Source organism: Mustela nivalis (assembly GCF_964662115.1).
Source record: "Mustela nivalis genome assembly, chromosome: 9".
NCBI lineage: Eukaryota > Metazoa > Chordata > Mammalia > Carnivora > Mustelidae > Mustela > Mustela nivalis.
The window spans coordinates 105873925-105887581 of NC_139028.1; the positions used below are offsets into that span (position 1 = coordinate 105873925).

Here is a 13657-nt window from a genome sequence, read left to right on the forward strand (position 1 = left end):
AAGTGATGACTCACTAAATTCTACACTTGAAATTAATATTATACTGTGTGTTAACTAACTGAAATTTAAATAAAAACTTGAAGAAGAGGGGCGCTTGGGTGGCTCAGCTGGTGGGCATCTGCCTTCCGCTCAGCTCACGATCCCAGGTTCCTGGAATCAAGCCCTGCATCAGGCTCCCTGTTCAGTGGGGAGCCTGCTTCTCCCTCTCCCCTGCTGTTCCCTCTGTTTGTGCCCTCTTGCTCTCTTTGCCAAATAAATAAAATCTTTAAAAAAAAAAAACTTGAAGAAAAAAGAGGTAAAAATGCATTTTCAGGGTACATGATGCACTTCTTTTTTAGTCATCTTTGTGCTTATTGCATTAATTCCATCTGCTATAATGGTATGTGATATGACAGCTTTGAAGCCATCCCCAATCCTTTCCCCTATGCAGTTTCTGTGTCCCAGAAACCCTGTTCCATACTAGTGGCCATATCACGTGCATGGGGAGTAGAATGTCTTTGATCCTCACATGTTCTGCTTTCAAATTATCTTTTTGTGGTTGAAAATCATCACTTGTTCTGTTACACCTCTCCACTAAAGTCTTTTTCTTGTTTTGAGTCTTATCTCAACCAGTTACTTCTTTTCACTGCCACGACTGTTAATGAGGTGAACACACTGCTCTTCATTCTCCTGCCTTATGTGTTTTTCATTGCCACCAGCCTTCAGATGCATTCAGCAACTGGGCACCCCAAAATCTTCTCGACCTATCAGCTTCACACATGACTGCCATCAGCATTTTCCACAGCACCATTCTCTTCTCCTTCTGTGTGCCATAACTACAAAAGCCCAAGCACACAAAGCGGTATCTGTGTTTGCACAATGGTGATCCCCATGTTGAATCCTGTCATCACAGCCTGAGAAATAAGGGTATCAAAGATACAGTCAGATAATAAAAAACACATTTTTTTTGTTCATTTTGAATGTATGTACTGGTAAAACTTACTTCTGTTATTATAAACCATCTTTCTGTGATCGTTGAATAACCTGTGTATCAAGCTCATTTTTTATAAAAGGTTTTATTTATTCGTTTGAGAGAGAGAGAGCACATGCATAAAAGCATGAGCAGGGGGAGGGTTAGAGGGACAAGAAGACTCCCCACTAAGATGGGAGCGTGTACTCTCTCCCATGACCTTAAGACCATAACCTGAGCTAAAGTCAAACACTCAATTGACTGAGCCACCCAGGCACCTCAAGCTCATGTTTTTATTTAAAAAAAAAAAAAAAAATCACTTCAGATTAAAAAAAAATCACCTCAGGTATTTACAATATAAAGTTATGAATTTTAGGTCAGAGAAATTATACCTGGCCCTGATAATATGAACCAGACCAGCTGATTTATATGAGCCGGTTTTTATCATCTACAAAAGGATATAATATGATGTAGTTCATAAGGTGGTATGTGGGGGAAGATGAAATGTAGACAACAAATCTGGCCTGCTGAATGTGTGCAGTAAATTCTAGTTCTATTCCCTTTTCTTCCTTGCTAACCGATAGGTTGTAGATGTTAAATAATCACTTTTGTATTTTAAATTTAGTGAAGTAGATCACAAGGAAAGATATACATTGTCTCATGTTCAAGAAACTCACAAGCCAGTATTATTATCACAATATGGTTGGTGGGGAGACACAGATCAAAATCATTGGTGGATATCAGAGATTGTTTCATCATTGCATGCATCTTTTGCTTGACCTTGAAGGGTGGGCAAATTTTTAGGAGAAATAAGAGAGAAACACACAAGATTTATTTGGGAGTAAAGAACATGAACAATGTCATGAAATGAGCATATACAGTTAAGTCAATGATTCAATAATATTTTGAACTACTATTTTGTGCCATAAGCCTACAAGGTAACATGATAGGCACTTGAAGGAATGAAAATTTGCATAAGACAAAATTATTATTCTTAATTCTTTCAGAAAATTCTAGTGTGGAAGATACAAATATTGACAAGAATTTTAGAAATATAGACTTGTTTCTCAGAATATTAGGAATAAAATATATTCATGTCCTATATTTTATGCTACCTTTCAATCACCTATCAATCAACATAAATATATTATTAATTTATATGGCCACTTGATAAAATTCATATCTCAATTCCCTGAACTCCTTAGGTAGTCTTCATAAAATAATTAAGTAGATTTCTTTTAAATATTGAGAGCCATTCAGGGGCCCCTGTGTGGCTCAGTCAGTTAAGTGTCTGCCTTTGGTTCAGGTCATGACCTCAGGGTCCTGGAATAAAGCCCTGTCTCAGGCTCCCTGAGCAGGGTGGTGTCTACTTTTCCCTGTCTCTCGGACCCTTCCCCCATTAATGCTCTCTTTCTCTCTGTCTCAAATAAATAAACAAAAATTAAAAAAATATTGAGAGCCATTTGTTTTTCTTAAATGTCATTTGAAATTAACTGTTATTTTTAATTATAACCTATATAAATAAGTTGTCAAACTTAGATTATTGTAACTATTAGGAAGGATTAAATTTCTCTAGTACTAGTAATATTTATTATAAGACAGCCTCATAGGTACAGGTCCCTACTTTTCGAAAACTTTATGACATCATATTTATCTTTCTTCTGTCATTAATTTTGCTTGAAAATGTATATATCCTTTGTTCTGTATTCATCTTTGGATAAATTCCAAATTAGTTCAGTAAGTTATTGAGAGAAAAAAACTAGCTGTTTTTGTTGAAGGTAATGTATAAAGTGCACGGTAGTCTTATATTGGTTCATGAAGTAATTTGGGATGGTGATATGATTTTAAATTTACGAGTAATAGATTAAAATCAACTTGATTTCACAAATTTGGATATATAATTATATCCCACACTACTTTACATATTTGAGTGTATTCACATACGTGAAACTGCCTTCCTTTACACAGTGTCACTTACTTGATTTTAACTCACATAGAACACTTGTAGAAAAGTAGCAGAAATATTATATTGCTTAGACTGGAGTGAATGATGAAAATGAAAACCAAACTATAAAATTTTAATAGATTCCTCCTAGTGTTTACAAGGAAATATAGGTATTCAACTAACTATATATTAGAAAAAAGGAAAACTCTTGGGGCACCTGGGTTGCTCAGTGGGTTAAAACCTCTGCCTTTGGCTCAGGTCGTGATCCCAGGGTCCTGGAATCGAGACCTGTATCGGGCTCTCTGCTCCGAGCCTGCTTTCTCCTCTCTCTCTGCCTACTTGTGATCTCTGTATGTCAGATAAATAAACAAAAGATATTTAAAAAAATGAAAAAAGGAAAACTCTTGAAACTTGAAACGTAGCATCCACATTTAGAAAGTAAAAAAAAAAAAAAATTAAAAAGAACAAAGTTAATAATATGATAATAAAGACCAGAGTACAAAACAATAAAGCAGGAAGGTGAAGAGCAGAAGAGATCAATGAGTTTGTACCATGAAAAGATTAATATAATTGACAAAATTTTAGCTACAATTACTAAGAGAAAAGGAAACAAGAAACAAAATTAATACAAGTATCATATGGTTTCACTTATTTGTGGAGCATAACAAATAGCATGGAGGACATGGGGAGTTAGAGAGAAGGGAGTTGGGGGAAATTGGAAGGGGAGGTGAACCATGAGAGACTATGGACTCTGAAAAACAATCTGAGGGTTTTGAAGGGGCGGGGGGGTGGGAGGTCGGGTACCAGGTGGTGGGTATTATAGAGGGCACAGATTGCATGGAGCACTGGGTGTGGTGCAAAAATAATGAATACTGTTATGCTGAAAATAAAAAATAAATTAAAAAAAAGAGAATTGATGAGAGTTAAGTTGAGTAAATTAAAATGAGTATAATGAACAGTATAAATAATTTCATGCCAACAATTAGGTCAACTTAGATTAGACAAATTTGAAAAAGCTCAATTTACCAAAACCCATAAAGAAATAGGAAAGCTGAGTAGATATGTAAGAATAAGTTCAATTTGTAATGCAATATTCCCTCCACCCCTACCAATATCCAGACACAGACTTCTTCAGCAGTTGCTTTTACTAAATTAAGTATATAAGCATTAGTACCAATTGTTAATAAACTCATAGAGAACATACAAGACATGATGCTCTTTGTAGTTCATGTGATTATGCCAGTATTCCCCTTTTACCAAAGCCAAACAAAGGCAAGGTAAGAAAGAAAACACAAACCAATATCTCTCGTGCATACAAACACAAGAATTCTCAAAAAATATTATATCCAATAGTAAAATAAAATAAATGCACTAAAACATATAAAAGGATTATGAACCATGATCAAGTGAGATTTACCCCAGAAATGCAAGGTTGGTTTAATATATGAAAAGCAATGTAGGGACACCTGGGTGGTTCACTGGGTTAAGCCTCTGCCTTTAGCTCAGGTCATGATTCCAGGGTCCTGGAATCTAGCCCCGCTCGGGCTCTCTGCTCGGCAGGGAGCCTGCTTCCTCCTCTCTTTCTCTCCCTCTGCCTGCCTCTCTGCTATTTATCATCTCTGTCAAATAAATAAATAAAATCTTAAAAAAAAACAATGTAATACATCACTTATATACAATAAAAAGCAACAAAAACTACATGGCCACCTTATAGATACAGAAAAGTTATTTGATACCAATCAGCACCCATTCAAGATAAAATTTACCAGTAAGGTAGAAATAAAGGAAATTACTTCAATTTATGCAGGATGTCTACTCTCAGTACTCACAGACTGAAACATCATAGATGCGGCAAAACAATGCCAAGTTGAGGCCAGGGTCCCCAGAGCCACCATGTTAGCAGGCCAGCTCCTCTGAAAAGAAAAAGTGAAAGCCAGTGACACCAATCCAATAACCCATCCACCATGCCAATGCTGCCAGGGCCAGCCCCAGCAAGAGTCCATGCCCACTGTTGAGCCTTAGCATTCAGACCATAAGCAGCTGCCCAGCCATTCAAGGCCAAGATGGCAGTGACCACAAGAAAGATACATTTCAGTCTTACCTCTCACCATACATGGACATTAACTCGAACAGATCACAGACTTAAATTTGAGAGTAAAAATGCAGATTATTAATTTGAGGAAGGATTTGTGCCCATAATATATAAAGAACATATACTAATAGAAAATAGAAGACCAAGTAAAAAATTTTTAAATAGGTCAAATATTTCACTAGATATTTATAGAAGTTGTAATCTGAAACAGATTGTGTAAGATGGAAAGAGGGAGAGATGCAAGCCATGAGTTAGTTGCAGGTGCCCTGAATGAGGAACTAAAACATGAACAATGGCCTTAAGAACACCACCAGTAATCACAGCTCTTTCTTTCCTTTGGCCCACAGATTTTTACTCATGGGGCAACTCCAAAACAGAGAGCTGGTGAGAATTTGTCTTTTCTTTTGTTAATTGTGAAAGGTAATTTGGGAATGGAGAACCAAAGGGAATGTCTCCTCAGCCTTGGCTGTTATCTTTGGCACAGCAATTTTAGGAACATATTATGTGGTAGTTGAGTGTGCACAAATTTATTTGCTTTAGATTACTTGCTGACCACATATACCTTTAAAAATGTATGTGTACAGCCAACGATACACACAAACAAATAGAATCCTGTGGCCTAGATTGATATTATGAAGTCAGAAGAAGAACACATTTAGACAAGAGAATTGATGTAGTCTTATTCAATGGTTTTCAGCATTGGACATGCACTGAAAAAATGAAACCTCAGAAATCTCTCTGGTTTGTTCTTGTGTTCATACATTCCTATGAGTGGAAAAACCAGAGGGCTGTAATTGCTTTCATTGGCTATTTATTTTGAGGTGATCCAAGTGGCCACTATCTGTGTCTCAATCCTCTCCTTTGTAAGATAGTCATGAAACCCAAACTGTTTCCTGGCTAGTTACTAGGAAGCTAAAAGGAATTAATACTTGCATAATATTTAGAACAGTTTCCAGCACCTACCAAGGGCTCAGTAAGTGTGATCTATTCTATAGTAGACAATATTTTTGTCTATATTTATGACAACTAACATCATTAATTTTACAATGTGTAGAGGAATTCTGATATAGCATTAGTCACTGTGTCCTACAAGAGTATAGGAGATTCTTGGGGCACCTGGGTGGCTCAGTGGGTTAAAGCCTCTGCCTTTGGTTCAGGTCATGATCCCAGGGTCATGGGATCAAGCCCCAAGTTGGGTTTTCTGCTCAGCAGGGAGCCTGCTTCCTCCTCTCTCTCTCTCTCTTTCTCTCTCTGTGATCTCTGTCTGTCAAATAAATAAATCTTTTTTAAAAAAAGAATATAGGGGATTCTATCATGTTATGGAAAAGGAAGAATTCCTAAGGAATCTTCATGTTATTTCATAATTGCCTTATGAGCTGTATCCCACACATATGACACTTGTGATAACATAACACCATGAAATACAGAAAGAGGCATGTTTGGTTTTAAAGAGTCATTTCCTAAATTAGGATAATTTAAAAAATGAATTTCCTGATGATATGCCATAGAGATGAATCTTATTTCTGCTATATCACATGTAGTCTAGGTTTAATTTTTAAGCTTTATTTTATTTTATTTTTTATACCATAGAGATTAGTAATTGTTTGGGGGCCTAAGGATCCCATTTCCCAGGAGCTTAAATTACAGTATAAGTCTCTGTCTGCTTACACATTTTCATATCTTCAGCACCAGCGAGAATATGTCTGTCACTCAAGTTCGCTAGCTAGAACCAGCCTCTATCTAGTTACTTGAAAATAGAAATGAAAATAGAAAATGTTCCCTGTCAACAATTATTTTAAAGATATATTGAACTCATCTCTCTTCTAATTAGAGAATGTTTTAACAAGGCTTCTATTTGTATGCAGTTACTGTTTAAAATGCTTTTGCTTTTCAATATTCAGAAACACTCAATAGTGAATTTAGAACAATTTTCTCCTTAACATCAAACAAGGGTATGTATGAAAAAATATAGAATAAGCAGATGGTAGCTCTCTTCTCTCTCTCTTTCTGTTTCCTCCTAACTCCTTTCAGACCAGTTTCTTTCATGAAATCAAGAATTTATGATCATGGAAGAGCTCCTTCATTGTCCTAGCAAGGCTGAGGGTTGCATTAATGTGCCTGTCAGATGGTCATGGGCAGTCAGGACTTGTGAACTCTGTGCTCAGAGAATGAAATGAATTATTTTGGATTTGTTTTAGGGTTGTCATGAAATAGTTTCTGATTATCAGCCTAGAATATTAGGAAGAAGCAGGCAAATAACCCAGGTATTTTGTTCTGTTTTGTTGTTGTTCTTTGCCAGGTAATGAAAACAAACAATCATAACTTCAAGAAATTGATTTGTTTCCTCTATTTAAAGTTTGTTCAAGATATGGTGAAGATAGCAAGTTATGTTCTAGTTCCGAACCTCTTCACTTAAATTTCATTACACATATGCATAGAGGTCAAGAGTATACTCCCTCTGCTGTCTCGAAGGGAGGGCCCAGAATAGAATGCTTCAACCTCTATTTGCCTTTTATTTGAGGAATGGTCTCAAGGAGTCTCAATACCTCTTAGATGATAATCAATGTAACCATTTCTCCCAACCAACTACTTAGAGAATTTGGGAGAGTTTTCAGGCACCTCTTTTTTGACGAGGGTAAAGGATTCATCTTAAAGTTAGAGATAGATCTCTAATGATATGCATTCATACATCTAAATGTACCTCTTTATTTATATCTACATATATACACCAAGTGTACTATTCAGTGTCCTTTTTTTTAATTAATCACCTTCAAAATGTAATTTTATTTTATTTTATTTTATTTATTTATTTTTTTAAACACAAACAAAAGAACAAGAGGCAATACCGAAGGCTAGGGACCTAATCAATACAGACATCGGTAATATGTCAGATCTAGAGTTCAGAATGACAATTCTCAAGGTTCCAGCCGGGCTCGAAAAAGGCATGGAAGATATTAGAGAAACCCTCTAGAGAGATATAAAAGCCCTTTCTGGAGAAATAAAAGAACTAAAATCTAACCAAGTTGAATTCAAAATGTAATTTTAAATAGCTTCATAATTTTATGTCCCAGATATGATGGACCACAGTTTAAAAATTACTATTTCTGAGTCAACTTTTTCATTGTTAATATTATAAACAGTACTGCAACATAGTTTTGAACATAGCTTTTCACAATTTTATCAATGTAACTAAATATTTCTTACAACACTTTATTAAGAATATAATCTCTCATAAAAAATACAATATAGCTTTTATTGTTGTCGGGGTTAAGACCTTGGATATATGATGCCACCTTACTTTCCAGAAACAATGTATTCAAGAGTTCTATCTTTCTGAATCTTTATTAATATAAATCATCATGATTATAATAAATGAAACAGTTAAATTGATAAGTAAAATTCGCATGTTCAAAGTATATCTTAAATCTCTTATTTAATATTTCAAAATTTTAAGGATTTTTGTGAGCCACAAACCTCAAAAAATTGATACAGTTCTCCAAGATGGAATATTAGAAAATTTTATTTCAAATTTATGTTCCTGATAAACTCAATTTTTTAAAAAAAGATTTATTTTTTATTTATTTTTTAATTTTTTTAGAATCACAGTAGGTTTTACTCTCCTGGACAGCACTTATTAAGTTTCTGCAGAACAGAGACAATTTCTCTATGGTTTTGAAATGTATCCTTAAATCTATCTTAAATTCCATTAAATAACTGAACTTAATTAAGCATCTCAATGTATTGTGATGGACAAGGCTTAATTTGTTTAAGGTTTCTCCTAATGCCAAAGACAATTTTGATCAATGGGATCCCATGAGACATTTAGCATTTTGAATTATTTGACAACTGTGTTTTTGTTATATCTTATACATACAATATTTGATATCAATGCTATATTTTTCTAAAGTTATTATAATCTGTTTTTACTCCCTTTTTAGAAGAAACACAAGTTTAACATTTGTTTTCCTGAACCTGACACATGGCAGAAATTAAGGAGGAGAATTGCACCTCCATGACAGAGTTCATCCTTCTTGGATTAACAGATGCCCCTGAGCTGAATGTCTTCCTCTTTCTGCTGTTCCTTCTCATCTATGGAGTCACAGTTTGGGGAAATCTAGGCATGATTGCAGTAATTCAGGTCAGCTCTCAACTTCACACTCCCATGTACCTTTTCCTCAGCCACTTGTCCTTTGTGGATTTTTGCTACTCCACGAACATTGTGCCAAAGATGCTGTCCAATATCTTATACAGGGACAAAACCATCTCCTTCCTGGGATGCATGGTGCAATTCTATTTATTTTGTACCTGTGCAATCACTGAGATCTTCCTGCTGGCTGTGATGGCCTATGACCGCTTTGTGGCCATCCGCAATCCACTGCTGTACATGGTCACCATGTCCCAGGATCTCTGTATGGAGCTTGTGTCTTTCTGTTACCTCTCTGGGACGGTGTGTTCTCTGATCCACTTGTGTTTAGTTCTTGAGATCTCCTCCTATAGATCAAATGTGATTAACCACTTCTTTTGTGATCTACCCCCTCTCTTATCCCTTGCTTGCTCTGATGTCTCTGTCAATGAACTGCTGCTGTACATCCTGGCCACCTTCAATGAGATCACCACCATCGTGATCATCCTCACTTCCTACTCACTTATTCTCACCACCATCCTGAGGATGCGCTCTGCAGAGGGAAGGCACAAAGCCTTTTCCACCTGTGCCTCCCACCTCACAGCCATCCTTGTCTTCCATGGAACTATTCTTTTCATTTATTGCCGGCCCAGTTCTGGCAACAGTGTGGATACTGACAAGGTGGCCACGGTGTTCTACACCATAGTGATTCCCATGCTGAACCCCCTCATCTACAGCTTGAGGAACAAGGATGTGAAAGAAGCTGTCAGGAAAGTGGTGAGCTCCAAAATATTTTCCTAGAAAATATTTTCTTAGTAAGACTCAGGGTCCCAAAGTGGAGGCTGGTGCAGGGGTGAATGTGTGGGGTGTAGTGCTCGAGTGGAGGGAAGAGCCAGGAGGTAGGTGTTTCTGAGTGATTCTTTTTGATTCATTTGCCTTTGTGCCTCTTCAGTTGGCCTCAAGTGTAGGACTGAGCCCATTTCAAACTTGAAGCTTACTTCTTTGCTTTCCTAGATCTCAAATGTCTTAAATGAATATTAGTAATGGATCCTTAAGATACATAGAGTTTGCTTATAACCTTCATGTATTTTATGAAGAGCACTTGAAAATCACACTTTTCTCAGTATCTGTTATGGAAATTTTGATTCTTTCCAAAATTGGATTTTTCCTATTTTATAATGAAGAACACATCTTTGTGCAACAGCTTATATATAGAATGAGATTTCCACAAAAGTATGTGATGTTTTTTACCTTTCTGTCTTTTTTAATATTTATTGCTTATTTCTTGTTTTCTTTATTCTTGTTGTTGCTGTTGCTGTTATAGGGTCCATTGATTTTGGAACTTCAGATATGAAATCGGCTGAAAAAAAATGGAGATAGTATTAATTAACTCCCATGAATGTTAGGAAAATTAAATTACATGTCATGGGTAAAGAGCTTAGAATGACCCCTCTCTCTCCCTTTCTGTCCTTTTCTCCTCTTCCCTCTCTTATATTGTATTTATATTTCATATCTACTGTATATCTTATATATATGTGTATATAGAATATATATGCACACATACACACATATATAAAAGTGTAGTTATATGGGGGCACCTGGGTGGCTCAGTGGGTTAAGCCGCTGCCTTTGGCTCAGGGCATGATCTCAGGATCCTGGAATTGAGTCCCGCATCAGGCTCTCTGCTCAGCAGGGAGCCTGCTTCCCTCTCTCTCTCTGCCTGCCTCTCTGCCTACTTGTGATTTCTCTCTGTCAAATAAATAAATAAAATCTTAAAAAAAAAAGTGTAGTTATATGTAAAAACTCCACAAACACACATATAGTTGACATAGTGAATAAACATTACTACAAACACAGGCACCTCTGACCTAGATCTCTCATTTTATTGTGTTTTATTTTTTGTTTGTTTGTTTTATACTTTGAGTCTCCACTCTAACTCTCCATTGGAATAAAATGCTCACTTAAAGTTGAATTCTAAACCTACTTGTAGAACACATAAATGTTTCATCTTTAAGCCAAATTATGGGAGGAGCCCAAATTTCCATTGATTGATGAATGGATAAAGAAGATGTGGTATATATACACAATGGAATATTACCCAGCCACCAAAAAGGATGAAATTTAGCCATTTGCAAAGATGTGGATGGAGCTAGAGAGAGTTAAGCTAAGCAAAATAAGTCAGTTGGAGAAAGAAAAATAGCATATGATTTCACTCATATGTGGATTTAAGAAACAAAGCAGATGAACATAGGGGGGAAAAAGGAGATGCAAACCAGAAAACAGACTCTTAACTATAGAGAAGAAACTGAGGGTTGCTGGTGAGGGGTTGGGTGCAGGATGGGTTAAATGGGTGATAGGTGTCAAGAAGCGAGAGAGAGAAAGAGAATCTCATCAGACTTGGCACTGACTGCAGAGCCAGTTGTGGGATTCCATCCCAGAAATCTGAGATCATGACCTGAGCTGAAATTAAGAGTTCATAGCTTAGCCACCCCAGGCACCCAGGTACCCCTTTAAAGTGGCTTTAAATTAACTGTAATTTTTAATTATAATCTAAACAAAGAAGTAAAAAAAAGCCTAGATTATTGTGCCTATTAGGAAGGATTTTTTTTTTTTTTTTAGTACTAGCAATATTTATTATAAAATGTCTAAATAGATATGGGTTCTTACTTTTCAATAATTTTATGACATCATGTTTATCTTTCTTCTATCATTAATTTTGCTTGAATGACTTATATATTCTTTGTTCTGTACTCCATTTATGGATAAATCTCAAATTAGTTCAGAAAACTATTGAGAGAAAAATACTAGCTGTTTTTTTTTTGAGGGTAATGTAAAAACTTTACCATAATCTTATATTCTTTCATGAAACAATTTGGAATAGTGCTATGATTTTAAACTTATAGTAATGAATTAAAAATCAACTTGATTTCACAAATCGGGATATATAAGTATATCCCACACTATTTTATATAATCATATATACTCACATATATGAAACTGCCTTCCTTTGCCTAGTGTCACTTCCTTGATTTGAGCTCACCTGGAACACTTGTAGAAAAGTAGCAGAAATGTTATGTTGCTCTTGATTAAGTCAATGAAGAAAATGAAGAACAACCTATGAAATTTTAATAGATGCTTTTTTCGTGTTTACAAGAAAATTTAGGTCTTCAAATAATTATATTAGAAAAGAGAAAAACTTTTGAAACTAGAAACATATCTTCCACATTAAGAAAGTAAAACAAACAAAAGAATGAACAAAGGAAGATTATAATAGACTAGAGCACAAACCAATAAAGAAGATGAGGATCAGAGATCAGTGAGTTTATACTGTGAAAAGATTAATATAATTGAAAAAAGTTATCTAGAATTAATAAGAAGAAAGGAAACAAGAAACAAAATTAATAGTCATTGAGGAGAGTAATCCTGAGTAAATTAAAATAAGTATAATGAATAGTATAAACAATTGTATGCTATTTACCAACAATTTAGTCAACTTAGTTGACACAAATCTGAAAAACATAAATTTACCAAAACTGACAAACAAATGGAAAATCTGAATAGATATGAAGACAATAAATTCAATTTATAATGAAGATATTCCCTGCCTCTCCCATCAATATCCAGACATAGATTGTTTCACCAGACATTTTTACTAAATAAGTATATAAGCAATAGTACCAATTGTTAATTAACTCATATAGAAGATAGAGGACATGATGCTCTTTTGAGTTCATTGGATTATGCCAGTATTCTCCTGATAATAAAGCAAAATAAAGACAACATAAGAAAGAAAACACAGGGGTGCCTGGGTGGATTAGTTGATTAAGCAAATGACTGGTTCAGGTCTGATCCTAGGGTCTTGTGATTGAGCCCTGCATCTGATTCCCTGCTCAGTAGGGAGCCTGCTTTTCCCTCTTGCTCTGACCCTCTACCCTGCTCTTGCTCTGTTTCTCTCTCAATTGAATAAATAAAATCTATAAGAAAAGAGAAAACATAAACCAATATCTCTCATGGATATAAACACAAGAATTCTCAACAGAATACTATATCCAATAATGAAATAAAATAAATGCAAAAAAACATGTTTTATTAACAGGATTATGAACCATGATCAAGTGAGATTTATTACAGAAATGCAAGGTTGGTTTAGCATATGAAAAACAATGTAATACATCACTAATGTAGAGTAATAGGCAACACAAATCACATGTCCACCATATAGATACAGGGAAATTATTTGACACCATCCAGCAACCAATCAAGGTAAAAATTACAAATTAAGTAGAAGGAGAGGATATTACTTCAATCTACCAAAGCTGTTGCTATCATCCCAGTTAATGGGTAAGGAATGACTGATCTCCCTATTGTGAGAAAACAATGCAGAATGTCTACTGTCAGTAATCACAGATTGAAATATCAATAGACTGATAAGTATACATAGAAAGATGGATAAATAGATTAATAAATTAATTGGTCCACTAGTCAGTCATCCAGATTTGAAATAAAACTTGTTTTATTCAGACTATACATGATTTTTTTTTTATTTTT

General features: G+C 35.2%; 1 protein-coding gene across 1 annotated transcript; it reads left to right on the plus strand.

Annotated features, from left to right (window-relative positions):
* Positions 1-8965: 8965 nt before the first annotated feature.
* Positions 8966-9910, plus strand: LOC309840369 (olfactory receptor 5L1-like; the record flags this gene model as incomplete). The annotated part of the gene is made up of 1 exon (XM_082682422.1): positions 8966-9910. One exon carries the CDS (start codon positions 8966-8968, stop codon positions 9908-9910), a length of 945 nt encoding a protein of 314 aa, XP_082538548.1.
* Between the last annotated feature and the right edge of the window lie 3747 nt (positions 9911-13657).